The sequence below is a fragment of the Trichechus manatus genome, unplaced genomic scaffold (genome assembly GCF_000243295.1).
Source record: "Trichechus manatus latirostris isolate Lorelei unplaced genomic scaffold, TriManLat1.0 scaffold00046, whole genome shotgun sequence".
NCBI classification, from domain to species: domain Eukaryota; kingdom Metazoa; phylum Chordata; class Mammalia; order Sirenia; family Trichechidae; genus Trichechus; species Trichechus manatus.
The window spans coordinates 6,209,639-6,225,025 of NW_004443982.1; the positions used below are offsets into that span (position 1 = coordinate 6,209,639).

General features: G+C 38.5%; 1 protein-coding gene across 1 annotated transcript in view; it reads right to left on the minus strand.

Annotated features, from left to right (window-relative positions):
* The window catches only part of RP2 (RP2 activator of ARL3 GTPase), a 54,346-nt gene that overhangs the window by 29,197 nt on the left and 9,762 nt on the right, over positions 1–15,387 (minus strand). The window contains exon 2 of the mRNA XM_004376906.2: positions 2,810–3,475. Within this exon, the coding sequence (XP_004376963.1) occupies positions 2,810–3,475 (666 nt within the window). The remainder of the gene's footprint in view (positions 1–2,809; positions 3,476–15,387) is intronic.

Genomic DNA, 15,387 nt, shown 5'->3' on the forward strand with positions numbered 1-15,387 from the left:
CAATGGCAGAACAGGCACAAGCTAGACATTTCCATTACAAATGGGAGAAACTAGAAAAAAAGAAGGGATAACAGGCACCAAGCAAGTCAGCAGAACAGATTACATCAGCCCTCAAGGCTTTGAAAATAATCCTCTGTTCTCTGAGACAGTTTACACAATGGCCCTGCCCTCCAGACTCTAGGTATTGGCCACACTCTCCAGATTCTGAGTGGAAGCCCCTTGGCCCTGGGCTTCAGCTCTGCATTCCAGGCCCAATGGGACAGCAACTCTGCTCCCTCGGCTTCAGGTGTACCATTCTCCTAGTCCTTTGGAATGGCGACTTTACCCTTAGAAGCACCAGAGGCCATAGCTCCACCCTTTGAAACCCCTGCGTTCATGCCATACCTTTTGAGACTGAGGCATCTCGGCTTCTGGTGTTCCTTGTCTCTTCAGCTTCTGCTTCCTGTGGCCTCTCAGCCCTCGGGCCTCAAGCCCGCATCTGCCCTGCTGGGGCAAGTGTTCCAAAGCTCAGTAGCTCCACTGATTAAGTGCCTGGAGGCACCCCACTCCGCCAGGAAGCCTCCTGCGCACAGGCACTCAGTTCTCTTGCTCCGTGGGTCGGCAAACCTAGCTCCACCGATAACTGCCCGGCGGCACCCCACTCCGCCAGGAAGCCTCCTGTGCACAGGCACTCAGCTCTCTTGCTCTGTGGGTCGGCTCTAGCGCCATCTCGCACTGGTCTCCTGGTGCTGCTGCTGTTGGTTATCTGCTGCTGCTGCTTCTCTGCCACTGCAGGTTCTCTACTGTTGCTGGTCCTCTGCCGCTGCTGCTCTTCTATCTATTCACAGTTTCAAAACTGCTTCCACATTTTTAGGTATCTATTAGAGCAGCACCCCACTCCTGGTACCAAATTCTGTCTTAGTTATCTAGTGCTACTCTAACAGAAATACCACGAGTGGATGGCTTTCACTAAGAGAAATTTATTTTCTCACAGTCTAGTAGGCTAGAAGTCCAAATTCAGGGCATCAGCTCCAGGGAAGGCTTTTTCTCTCTGTCGGATCTGGAGGAAGGTCCTCATCATCATTAGTCTTCCCCCGGACTAGGAGATTCTCTGCGCAGGAATCTCAGGTCCAAAGGACACGCTCTGCTCCCGGTGCTCCTTTCTTGGTGGTATGAGGCCCCCAACTCTCTGCTTGCTTCCCTTTCATCTCTTGTAAGGTAAAAGGTGGTGCAGGCCACACCCTAGGGAAACTCCCTTTACATTGGATCAGGGATGTGACCTGGGTAAGGGTAGTGTTACAATCCCACCCTAATCCTCTTTAACATAAAATTACAATCACAAAATGCAGGCCAACCACACAATTCTGGGAATCATGGCCCAGCCAAATGGATACACACACTTTTTTGGGGACATAATTCAAACCATGACACATATTAAATATTCTTTATGTCCACGCTGCATTATCTACTGAAAAGGAGTTTAACCTGAATAATAACTTCTTTTGAAAATTGTATATAGGTTAAAAAATCACCATCCAACAGCATATAATGAAAATATTTACCTTTTAGATGTTGGAATAACATGACTAGATAGCTCAAAGGCCAGAAACGGGTTTTTCTATATCTTACCAGATTCACAGCATGTTTTTATTAGACTGACAAAATCCAAAAGAAAACATCAAAGTCCTAAAATTACACTTTGGCTTCTGTTGTTTTGAAAATTATACCTCATATATACTTTGTAGATTTCACACATGGGTTTTCTACATTGTAGAATGTATAATTATAGAGAGGTAGTCATTTTTAGTTTTTTTCCTAAGATCATTCCTTTTGACATTCCAACTTTTAAAAAATTCATTCAAAAAGAGATTTGATGAGTTTTCCATTCATTTCTCCATTTTTAGAAGTTTGATTTTTAAATTCAAACAGATTCCTACTGAAGAAACAACTGATTGATAAATAATCAATACATTCTACTGTTGTCTCCCTATTGGAGCACCCGTCAACACAGGAACTGTTTTTAGAGCCCCTAACCTCTGTGTCCCCAGTTATTTTTCAAGTGGAAGCTGCTACCAAAAAACTCTTCTCTACTCAAGAGTTCACTGAGAGCCCCTGCTCGTAAGCCTACAACCTTTGCCATCACAGCTCCCACCTCACTCTTCCTCGCTAACCTCCCCTTCATGGTAATAGGGCAAAGGAAAATAAGGAAATGTGGAGGTTGTGCTCATAGTCACAACAGGGCCCAAAATTTGTATTCTTAAATGTCTTTTCCACCCCCTAACCAATGAAAACTCCAAAGAAATTTCACCACTACAAAGTTACAAAAGGTCATGTTTTATTATTCACTACTACTTTTATGTGCTTCCCTGGAAATTATTTACTGTAAAGAATGGAAGTTCTTTGAGGGCAGAGAATTTCATCTATGTATCTTCCTCCCCAGCATATATTTCATCAAATCTAAGTTGCCACCAATTGCAAGATGCATTTCAGAGAGGTTAAAACATGGAAAACAAACATGTATCCTATAATCAATGAAATATGGTAACAGAGTTAACATGTACATAATAGGTACTTAATAAATGCTTACTGAACTGAATTATATTTTTAAAAAGTTTCTTTGGGAAAATGTATTTTGAGACCCAAGCAATCAGCCTGCAGAGAAATCTATGTGTGCGTTTGTGGAGTGTGTGTGGTGGGGGGGCGGTGATGGGACTATATCTTGAGGATTGCCTGTATTTCTAAAAACCCAACTTGAAAAGAATGGAAGTTCCCTGGAAAGGGATATGTCTCTATCTAGGTGTATGTCTGTGTCTCTTCTTTTTCTCCTTACCTCATCAATTAGTTTCCTGGCATTTGCAATAGTATAATCACCAGCAAATAATACCACTAAGCATGATTCATCACTGTTCTTCTGTCTCTGACCCCGGGATACTGGAATGATACTTCTATTGGCTTCCGTGGAAACTCGAACAGCTTTGAGCTCCTCAGTAGTAGGTACAGGAACATAGTCCTGAATGACAGCATCTTCTGGAAGAAGGCTCCAGTTGAATTCTCCTGACACGGGTGTAAAGTCATGAATGTTACTCCATGCATTATTGAAGATACTTAGCCCTGCATCTTTGAACTGGAAAGCTAATTCAGGGTAGTACCATTGAAAGCAGCCAAACTTGATACTTGTGGAAGACTCGATGATGGGTTGAGTGGCACAGCACAAAAAGACTTCCAGTTTTCTACAATCCCGTACACGAAACTGCTGGCAGGCTAATGTGCACTTGCAATCTCTGCAATTGCGGAAAAACACACTGCCTTTCACGGGTCCCAGAAAAAATATGCAGTTAGTACAGTCATCAATAGTAATTGTAGCAGAGTGATCAAAAATATAGATGTTACAGTTCTCACAGTCTTGAATGACAAACTGTTGTCCTGCCACTTTCCCAGGTAAGCGACCTATGGTTTCATCCTTCAGTCCACTAAACATGTAGTCTTTTGGATCAACCTGCAGGGACAAAACACAGACCTTGAGTATTATTAACATTCAACAAATATTAATTGTCTATGAGGTACCAGGCACAATTATTATTCCTAAAATATAGGCCCCAACTCCTACTGACTTTGCAATGCAGTAAGATAATGAACAAGTAAACAAGACTGCACATAGTAGTAAGAGTTATGAAGAAAATAAAACAAGGCTAATAAGATAGATAATGGCTGGCTGAATAAACTACAATACACATACACAACTGAATACTATGCAGCTGTAAAAAGGAATAAGGAAGATCTCTATATACTGAAATGAATGATCTCCAGGATAAATTTAGAGAAAAAAAAAACAAGGTACAAAACAGTATTTATAGTACGCTACCTTGCAGACAAGAAGGGGAGTGGGGGAAACAAGTATGTGTGTGTATGTTTACTTGCTTATCTTTTCAAAAAGAAACAATGGAAGGATAAAGCAAAAACTAATAAAAATGGTTATCTATGGAATAGTAAAGAAATAAGGTAGAGGAGACAAAAGTGCAGCCAGAATTTTCTGAATGTACGTTGTTTTAAAGATTTAATTTAGAATCATGTAAATATTTTACATAAACAAAATCAAAGCAAAAAACAACAAAAAACCCATGCAATCCCTAAATACTGAAAGCACACTAAAAGAAATGAACTTAACTATATATCAAGTTCTTGGAATTCTACATAGAGAAAAGAATGGTTTCAATGACCCAAAACACAGAAATTTTACTGTTCATCTGTATAAAATAACCATAAAGAAATCTTAAATTGCATTTAGTAGTATTACAGATAATGATAAAATCAGCAATGTTATTGTGGCAGACATACCCTAATGTTCTCCACAATGAGTCATGCCCTTGTATATTTCCCTCCCCTTGAGTGTGGGTGAAATCTGTGATGTGCTTCTGACCGAAAGAATATGGCATGGGTATGTTATGTTATATGGCAAACATGAAGGTATTTTACAGATGTAATTAAGGTCACAAATTAGTTGACTCTGAGCTAATTATGCAGGAGATTATCCTGGCTAAGCCTGGCTTAATCAGGTGAAAGTCCTTAAAAGAGGGACTGGGCTGTCTTGTGAGGAGATACTCCCTTTGCTGGCTTTGGAGAAGCTGCGGAAAGAACCACATGGCAAGGAACTGCAGATGGTCTCCTGCCCAGCAAGAAAACAGTGACCTCAGTCCTACAACCACAAGTAGCTGAATTCTGCCAACAACCTGAATGACCTTGGAAGCAGATTCTTCTCCAGTTGAGCCGCTAGATGAGAACTGGAGCCCAGCCAACACCATGATTGCAGCCTGGGAGACCCTGAGCAGAGGATCTAGCTAAGCTATGCCTGGATTTCTGACCCACAGAAACTGTGTGATAATAAATATGTATGTTGTTTTAAGCTACCAAATCTGTGGTAATTTGTTGCATAGCAATAGAAAACTAATAAGTTACTCTGAAACTATTATATGTACATTATAGGATAAAGCAAATAATTAGGATAATGTTTTATTCAGCGTAAGAGAACAGAGATATAAAAACCAAGTTAAGTAAAAACCCTGCAATTTTAATTTAAATTGGAAACATTAGTCTGAAATCATGTTTTCCCCTCCTTACAAAGATAGTACTTCCTAGTTGACCAATGAAAATATTTAGAAGTAACTATAATCGAGTAAAACAAAAATCCTCACAACTGGACCAATAAGCAACATCATGGTAAACGGAGAAAAGACTGAAGTTGTCAAAGATTTCATTTTACTTGGGTCCACAATTAACACCCATGGAAGCAGCAGTCAAGAAATCAGAAGATGCATTGCATTGGGCAAATCTGATGCAAAAAACCTCTTTAAAGTGTTAAAAAGCAAAGACATCACCTTGAAGACTAAGGTGCGTCTGACCCAAGCCATGGTGTTTTCCATTGCCTCACATGCATGCGAAAGCTGGACTATGACTAAGGAAAACCGAAGAATTGATGCCTTTGAATTATGGTGTTGGCAAAAAATACTGAACATACCATGGACTGTCAGAAGAACGAATAAAACTGTCTTGGAAGAAGTACAACCAGAATGCTCCTTAGAAGCAAGGATGATGAGACTACTTCTCATATACTTTGGACATGTTATTACGATAGATCGTCCCTGGAGAAGGACATCATGCTTGGTAAAGGAAAGGGTCAGTGAAAAAGAGGAAGACCCTTGACGAGATGGATTGACACAATGGTTGCAACAACGGGCTCAAGCATAACCATGATCATGAGGATGGCACAGGACCAGGCAGTGTTTTGTTCTGTTGCACACGGGGTCACTATGAGTTGGAATCGACTCAACGGCACCTAACAACAACAACATAATCTAGTATTGGAATCAACTTGATGACAATGAATTTGGTTACATAGACCATTTCAGATCAAGGACCACATACAAAAAAATTGCAACATGTACTTAAGACATCTTAACATGACAAAAAGCAAGGAAGTTGTCAAAAACTACTGAGGCCATGTCATAGGAGCTAACTTGAAGGGACTTCCACTGGGCCAAGATGGAACAATTAGAATATCAAATCAAATAGACTAGTGATGACAATGGTCTGAAACATATAAAAATCCAAGAGTTCAAATGATAATTAAAAAAAAAAAACTCTTTGTTTTCCTCTGGAGATTGCTAAGGCACCAAAACTCACTATTCTGAAAACTAATAAAGAAAAATTCTCAAGCATTTTTCCTGCCTTGCCTAAACAAAATGTATTTGAGCATAACCAAACAGTTGATGAGGAAAAATTCTTCTAGAAGAATCACAGCTTATAAATGTGGAAGAAATGACAGAATTAGAAAGTCACCATTTTGTAAAGCTTAATAAAAAAAAAATACTAGGCAACGCTCTTAAATGGATGTTAAAACCATTAGAGGTTGATGGGAACTCTGAATGAACAGATCAGGCTGACAACACCTGAACCCACTAATCAATCTTAGCATTACTAGAAGTGGATCAATAGATAGTATGTGCATCATGTTGCTATCTGGTGTGACAGGAAGTACACAGTACCGCCTATGAAATATTTTTGCCAAAAAATAAAAATGAAGCAGACTTTAATCAAGTCTCTAGATCTAATTATCTGTTTACAGAAAATGCAGGAGATAGAAAAATAAGTTAACACCACAAAGAAGAGCCAAATCCTGAATGAAGGAAATTCTACAGGACAAACTGTTTTGTTTTTTTCAATAAATAAAAGGCAAGAGAGGAAAAAAGGGAGAGGAAATGGCTATAGATAAAGACTCACGAGAGATATCAACCAAATGCAGTGTGTAGACATTGTTTGGATCCTGTTTCAAACATACCAGATAAGTTGCTGTCAAGTTGATTCCAACTCATGGCAACCCCATTTGTGTCGGAGCAGAACTGTGCTCCGTAGGGTTTCAATGGCTGATGTTTTGGAAGTAGATTATCAGGTCTTTCTTCCAAGGGACCTCGGGGTGGACTCCAACCTCTAACCTTTTGGTTAGCAGCTGAGGGTGTTAATCGTTACCACCACTCAGGGACTCCGTTTCAAAAATACCAGTTGTAAAAACACGTTTTTTTGAGACAACTGGGGAAATTCTCTCTCTCTCTCTCACACACACACAGAGAGCATATTAGATGACATTACATAATTTTTCATTTTGTTATTATGATAATGGCATTGTGGTTATGTGGGGGAAGACCTTATCAGTTAAAAAATAAAAATGTTTAAAAATTATTAGCCTAGTATATAGGGATTAATGAGAATGTTCATGTGTTAGAAAGAATGTAACCAATGTCACTGAACAACTTGTGTAGAAATTGCTGAATGGGAACTTACAACTGCTGTGTAAACCTTCACCAAAAACACAATAAAATATTATTTAAAAAAATCATGTACTAGACCATAAAGAAAGCCTTAATAAACTTTAAATAAGAGATAACTTACAGACCATAATTTGGGACCAACATGCAATTAAGTTAGAAGTTAACAACAAAAGATACTTTTCAAAGTCTCTGCCTATTTGAAAATGTAAAAACCACACTGCTATATAACTCATGGGTTAAAGAAGAAATCATAATAAATATTTAAAATACTTAAAACTAAATGTTAAGACACCACATATGGGATGCAGCAAAAATAGTGCTTCAAGGGAAATCTATAACCTTAAATAGTTACATTAAAAAGTCTCAAAATCAATGAGTTAAATGTCCATCTTAAAAAATTAGACAGTAAGCAATTAGAATAAACTACAGAAAGTAGAAGAAAAAAGATAAAAATAATAGAGATTAATGATTTAGAAATCAAATATATAATAGAGTACATCAGCAAAAAAAATAGGTTCTTTGGAGAAAAATCACAAAAAAACAGGCAAATGTCTGGCAAGAAGGATCATGAAAGAAGAGAGAAAACATAAAACAATAGTATGAGTAGAAAGGGGGATATAACCATAAGTAAAAACCAAAAAACCAAACCCGTTGCCATCAAGTCGATTCCAATTCATAGTGACCCTATAGGACAGAGTAGAACTGCCCCACGGGGTTTCCAAGCAGTGGCTGGTGGATTCAACCTGGCAACCTTTTGATTAGCAGCCATAGCTCTTAACCACTGCGCCACCAAGAAGCCCTGGAGGTGCAAACAGTTAAGCTTTCGGCTGTTAACCTAAAGGTTGGAGGTTCGAACCCACTGAGCAGCTCCTCAGAAGAAAGACCTGATGATCTGCTTCCATAAAGATCACAGCCAAGAAAATCCTATACGTCAGTTCTATTCTGTCACATGGGGTAACTATGAGTAGGAATCAACTTGACAGCACCTAACACAACAACAGCAACACAGGTTAAAAAGAGAACAATACCACAAAATAATGAGAAACTGATTTGCTCTGTAAACCTTCATCTAAAGCACAATAAAAAAAAGAAATAGTGTTAACCAAGAAAAAAGAGAGAGAACAATATCGACAACTATATACCAACAATTTTGAAAATAGTATGTCCATGCAATGAACAAATCCCTTAAAAAATAACTTACCACAACAGGCTAAAGAAGAAATTTAAAGCATAAATAAAAAGCTATTACAATTAAGGAAATATAAACAGTGGCTAAAAGTCTTCCCACAAAGAAAACACCAGGCCCTGATGATTTTGCAAACAAGTTCCAATTTTATTCATCCCAGTTTTATGCAGACCCTTAAAGACAACAGAAAAAGAACAATCCTAACTCATGCTACTAGCCCACCCGGCATAATAATATAAGAAAACAGATCAACATATAATAAGAAAATTTCAGGCCCATTTCACTCATGCTTATAGATGCAAACAAAACAAAACACCTAAGCAAAAATATCAGCAAATTAAATCAAGAATATAAAAAACAATAACCACAACCAAGTTGGATTTATCCCGAAACCAAAACCAAACCCGTTGCCTTCAAGTCGATTTCGACTCGCAGTGAAACCCCGGGATATGCAAAAACAGTTCAGTATTAGAAAATCCTTAAATTGAAGGCACTGCTATGTGATACCAATTTACATTTCAGCCTTATTTCCTATCACCCTCCTATGTGAACTTTATTCTTTAGTATATCTACATACTTGCCGTGACTTCTACATGCTGACTCTCCTTTACCGAGAATGCTGTCTCCCAGTTTTACTTGCCCACTAGTCAAACCTACTCTGTGAAGCTTTCCAGAAGCACGTTCTCCCTTTTCTGGGCACCCACATTACATTGAAGAGACAGGAAGGAAAGAAAAGACCAAAATGGATGTCAGAAGAGACTCTGAAACTTGCTCTTGAATGTTGAGTAGCTAAAGCAAAAGGAAGAAATGATGAAGTAAAGGAGCTGAATAGAAGATTTCAAAGGGCAGCTCGAGAAGAGAAACTAAAGTATTATGATGAAATGTACAAAGACCTGGAGTCAGAAAACCAAAATGGAAGAACACACTTGGCATTTCTCAAGCTGAAAGAACTGAAGAAAAAATTCAAGCCTCGAGTTGCGATATTGAAAGATTCTATGGGGAAAATATCGAACGACCCAGGAAACATCCAAACAAGATGGAAGGAATACACAGTCACTGTACTAAAAAGAACTGGTTGACATTTAACCCCCCATTTTAGGAGGGAGCATATGATCAAGATCCGATGGTACTGAAGGAAGAAGTCCAAGCTGCACTGAAGGCATTGGCGAAAAACAAGGCTCCAGGAGTTGACAGAATACCAATCGAGATGTTTCAACAAACAGATTCAGCACTGGAAGCACTCATTTGTCTATGCCAAGAAATTTGGAAGACAGCTAACTGGCCAACCGACTGGAAGAGATCCATATTTGTGCTCATTCCCAAGAAAGGTGATCCAACAGAATGCAGAAATTATCAAACAATGTCATTAACAACACATGCAATAAAATTTTGCTGGAGATCATTCAAAAGTGGCTGCAGCAGTACATTGACGGGAAACTGCCAGAAATTCAAGCCAGATTCAGAAGAGGACATGGAAAGAGGGATATCATTGCTGATACGTCAGATGGATCTGGGCTGAAAGCAGAGAATACCAGAAAGATGTTTCCCTGTGTTTTATTGACTATGCAAAGGCATTTCACTGTGTGGACCATAACAAATTATGGATAACACTGTGAAGAATGGGAATTCCAGAACACTTAATTGTGCTCATGAGGAACCTGTACATAGATCAAGAGGCAGTTGTTTGAACAGAACAAGGGGATACTGCATGGTTAAGTCAGGAAAGGTGTGCATCAGGGTTGTTTCCTTTCACTATACCTATTCAATCTGCATGCCGAGCAAATAATCCGAGAAGCTGGACTATATGAAGAAGAACGGGGCATCAGAACTGGAGGAAGACTCATTAACAACCTGTGATATGCAGATGACACAACCTTGCCTGCTGAAAGCAAAGAGGACTTGAAGCACTTACTGATGAAGATCAAAGACTACAGACCAGTATGGATTGCACCTCAACATAAAGAAAACAAAAATCCTCACAACTGGACTAATAAGCAACATCATGATAAATGGAGAAAAGATTGAAGTTGTCAAGGATTTCATTTTACTCGGACCACAATCAACAACCATGGGAGCAGCAGTCAAGAAATCAAACGACATACTGCATTAGGCAAATCTGCTGCAAAATACCTCTTTAAAGTGTTGAAAAGAAAAGATGTCACTTTGAGGACTAAGGTGTGCCTGACCCAAGCTATGGTATTTTCAATCACCTCATGTGCATGCAAAAGCTGGACAAAAAATAAGGAAGACTGAAGAAGAATTGATGCTTTTTGAATTATGGTGGTAGCGAAGAATACTGAATATACCACACACTGCCAGAAGAATGAACAAATCTGTCTTGGAAGAAGTACAGCCAGAATGTTCCTTAGAAGCAAGGATGGCGAGACTTTGTCTCACATACTTTGGACATGTTATCAGGAGGGACCAGTCCCTGGAGAAGGACAACACGCTTGATAAAGTAGAAGGTCAGCAAAAAAGAGGAAGACCCTCAACAAGATGGACTGACACAGTGGCTGTAACAATGGGCTCAAACATAACGATTGTGAGGATGGCGCAGGACCAGGCAGCATTTCATTCTGTTGTACACAGAGTCACTATGAGTCGGGACCGGCTCAAGGGCACCTAACGACAACATATCCTAAGCTTTAGGCTGGAATCCTGTGACAAATCAACTTAAAACTGAAACATCTCCCCCAATACTATCCATTCTCCTTACCCTTCTTTACTTTTCTCCAAAGTGCTTAACCACCTTCTAACAGACAATTAAATGTAATGCATATATAGTATGTCTCTCCACTGGCCTCCATTAAAATGTAAGCTCCACGAGGGCAAGGATTATCTGTTTTGTTCACCCCTGTCTTCCCCAGCACCCAGAACAGGGTCTGGTACCACAAAGGCACTCAACACATATTTGTTGAATCACTTTTAATTACTTAATCTTGGTTACCTCAGAGTGTAACCTGAGGTAGGTGGTCTATAGGTGTTTCTTGAATAAACAAATTTGAATGGCAACTGAGTTTGATAATCATACACTCTCTTAATGGGAGCTCAAGGCTTCTCCGCGCTCTATATTCTACTCCACCCCCAAGGAAGAGGGGATCTGATATTGATTAAGAACAAAATGGCAGTCTTTGGAACATTCAGTTAGGTCACTGTCAAAAGTTGGCCAACTTCTGAGTACAAAAATAAAATAATTATACACAAAGTCAGGCAGAGGCACTCCTTCTAATGCTAGTCCTGGATATCTCTTTACATTCTCTTCTCTCCCATTCTGGCAGTAAAAGGAGGTTAAGGCTGCCCTTTACTTGGAAGAGACAGAAGGAGATAGAAATGCGGTCATGGAGCAGACTAATGAGATCTTGATCTAGTCTGGGCCATAAAGTGGAAAAAGGGAAGATGGAAGAGTGGTTTAAGTTAGTTCTGCTTTAGGCTTTACGGAGGGTAAACACATTCTCTGGTCTTCTTCAGCTTGTCTTCTTGGCACCAGTCCACCTCCCACAGTGGGTGTGGTAAAATAAAAAAAAGCCAAGAACAGGTGTAAGGAAAAGGATCCAAGGAGTTGGCCTGTCTCTATCAAGGCCTCAAGCTCAATGGGCAAGAGGAATCCTCAAGCCTCAGTTTGTGGTTTATTTCACAGTACCAGAAACTCCTTAAAACATGTATGTAAAATTTTGTGTGTATTTTCCTAGGGAATTGATTTAGGGGGTTCAAGATTCTGGCCAAATTATGTTTGCCTAAGACACAGATAACAAACTTGGACATTTGCAAGCATATCCAACTGAGAATGAAGTAGGCAAAAACAAATGTTTGGATAAAAATGAAACAGTTAATACTTGTTACTTATAGGAATTTAGCTACTGATTTTTTGCATGAGAAGTGATATGTTATGAGATGTATAGTATTTAACTGAGAAATTTCAACTATATTAATTAGTACTTAGAATTAAGACTTATTGTTGCAAATGCAGAAATGAAATCTATTCTTAACTTTAAAATTACTGAGCTGCCATTACTGAGGAGTTAAATGCAATTTATTCTTCTTCTAGGTATTTTCCCTGAACACCCCAGTTCTCCTAGCTCATGGAGAGAAATTATAAAGATATAATGAGCACTAAGTATAAAAATTGGAAACCCTGGTGGCATAGTGGTTAAGAGCTACAGCTGTTAACTACAACGGTCGGCAGTTCGAATCCACCAGGCACTCTTTGGAAACTCTATGGGGTAGTTCTATTCTGTCCTATGGGGTCGCCATGAGTCAGAATCAACTTGACGACAACGGGTTTGGTTTGTTTGTTTTTTTTTAAGTATAAAAACATCTGGATTGTCAATACAGTCTCCAAAGAAGGACGTTAGGGATTTATTTTGCTGTGCTGTATCTCAATGATTCCTGAAAGTTCTTTAAAATGAAAAGTAATAATAAACAATCTGGAGATTAGCCCCATAATAATTTTTGCAAAAGTTACTAGTTTTCTAATTAAACACCTAAAACCACAAACACAGAAAGATAATGTTTTTAACTACTTTTTCACAAGAGCTACTTACGAATATTGAATATACCATGGACTGCCAGAATAATGAACTTGGAAGAAGTACAGCCAAAGTGTTCCTTGGAATCAAGGATGGCGAGACTCCATCTCGTGTACTTTGGACACGTTATCAGGGGGGACCAGGCCCTAGAGAAGGACATCATGCTTGATAAGGTAGAGGGTCAGCGAAAAAGATTAAGACCCTTGAGGAGATGGACTGACACAGTGGCTACCACAATGGGCTCAAACACAGCAACGATTGTGAGGATGGCGCAGGACCGGGCAGTGTTTTGTTCTGTTGTACACAGGGTTGTTATGAGTCAGAACTGACTTGAATGCACTTAACAACAACTTATGAAGTGAACTTAGTTTAAGCTGTATTTCTTACTACAATCCTTAAAAAACCAAAACCAAACCGACTGCCAATGAGTCGATTCCGACTCCTAGCAACCCTATAGGACAGAGTAGAACTGTCCCAAAGGGTTTCCAAGGAGCAGCTGGGGGATTCGAACTGCCAACCTTTTGATTAGCAGCCACAGCTCTTAACCACCGTGCCACCAGGGCTCCACAATCCTTAAAAGGCAATGGATATGCTTTCAAAATCAAAGGAAAAAACGTCAGAGGGATTATTAATTTAACATATATATTGTCCTACAGCTACTAAACTAAGCATTATTTTTCCAACATAAAACAAAAGTAAACATCTTATTCTTTTACAGAGCAGCGATGCAAATTTTTCATTAAAAATTCATCACCATAGTTAATTTCCATAATAATAGTCTGAGATAAAATAATAAACTTGTTAATTGAAAATTCAGTCTAGGTAGAAGTCCAAAATAAGACTCAGAAGTATAAGAAGCACTACATATGTGCCAGGCACCATGCTACATGCTTCATACTCACTAATTTAATCTCATAAAAACCCCTATGAGGGTTGTATACTATAATTCTTTGTTTTACAGATGAGAAACTAGAGGCACAGAGAGGTTAAATAACTTTCCAAGGTCACACTGTGGTGGAGCTGTGTCTTAAACCTAGGTGGTTTGGCTCCTAAGTAAATTCTCTTAGTTGCTTCTTCATATTCGACCATATTCAAACGTAACTAAATGCCTGATAGACATATAAATCAATGGAATTAGTCTAAAAGTAGAGCTACAAATATACTGACAAAAGTGCAAAGGCAACTCAATTAGAGAAAGGACAGACTTTTCAACAAACGGTGCTAGAACTGGACTCCCATACGCAAAAAAAAAGAATCTCAATTCATACCTTATATCATATAAAACAATTAACTCAAAATAGATCATAGAAACTAAATGTACAACAGTAAGACTTCTAGAAGAATACAGAGGAGAAAAATCTTTGTAATCCTGGGTTAGGCAAAAATTTCCTAGATATAAGAATTCTACCAAACATTCAGAGAAGAGCTTACACTGTACTACTCAAACTATTTCAGAACACAGAAAAGGAAGTGATACTTCCGAATTCATTCTATGAAGCTAGCATAACCCTGATACCAAAAACAGGCAAAGACACCCAAAAAAAAAAAAATTACAGACCAATTATCTCTCATGAATACAGATGCAAAAATTCTCAACAAAATTCTAGTCAATACAAGTCAGCATCATAATAAAAAAATAATACACCACAACCAAGTAGGATTCATACCAGGTATGCAAGGATGGTTCAACATTAGAAAATCAATCAAAGTAATCCACCACATAAATAAAACAATCATATGATCATCTCAATTGAAGCAGAAAAGGCATTCAACAAAGTCCAACACCCATTCCTGATAAAAACTCTCAATAAAATAGGTATAGAAAGGAAATTCCTCAACATAATAAAGGGCATCTATACAAAACCAATGGCCAACATTATTCTTAATGGAGAGAGGCTGAAAACATTCCCCTTGAGAACAGGAATATGACAAGGATGCCCTTTATCACTACTCCTTCCTATTTAACATTCTGTTGAAAGTCCTAGCTAGAGCAATAAGGCAAGAAAAAGAAATAAAGGGCATCCAAGTTGGTAATGAAGAAGTTAAACTGTCCCTATTTGCAGATGATATGATACTATACATAAAAAATCCAAAAGACTCCACGAGAAAACTACTGGAACTAATAGAAAGATTCAGCAGAGTAGGATACAAGATCAACATACGAAAATCAGTTGGATTCCTATACACCAATAAAGAGAACAATGAAAAGGAAATTGGGAAAACAAGACCATTTATAATAGCCCCCTAAAAAATAAAATACTGAGGAATAAATCTAACTAGGGATGTAAAAAAACTATACAAAGAAAACTACAAAACACTACTGCAAGAAAACAAGAGATCTACATAAATGGAAAAACATACCATGCTCATGGATAGG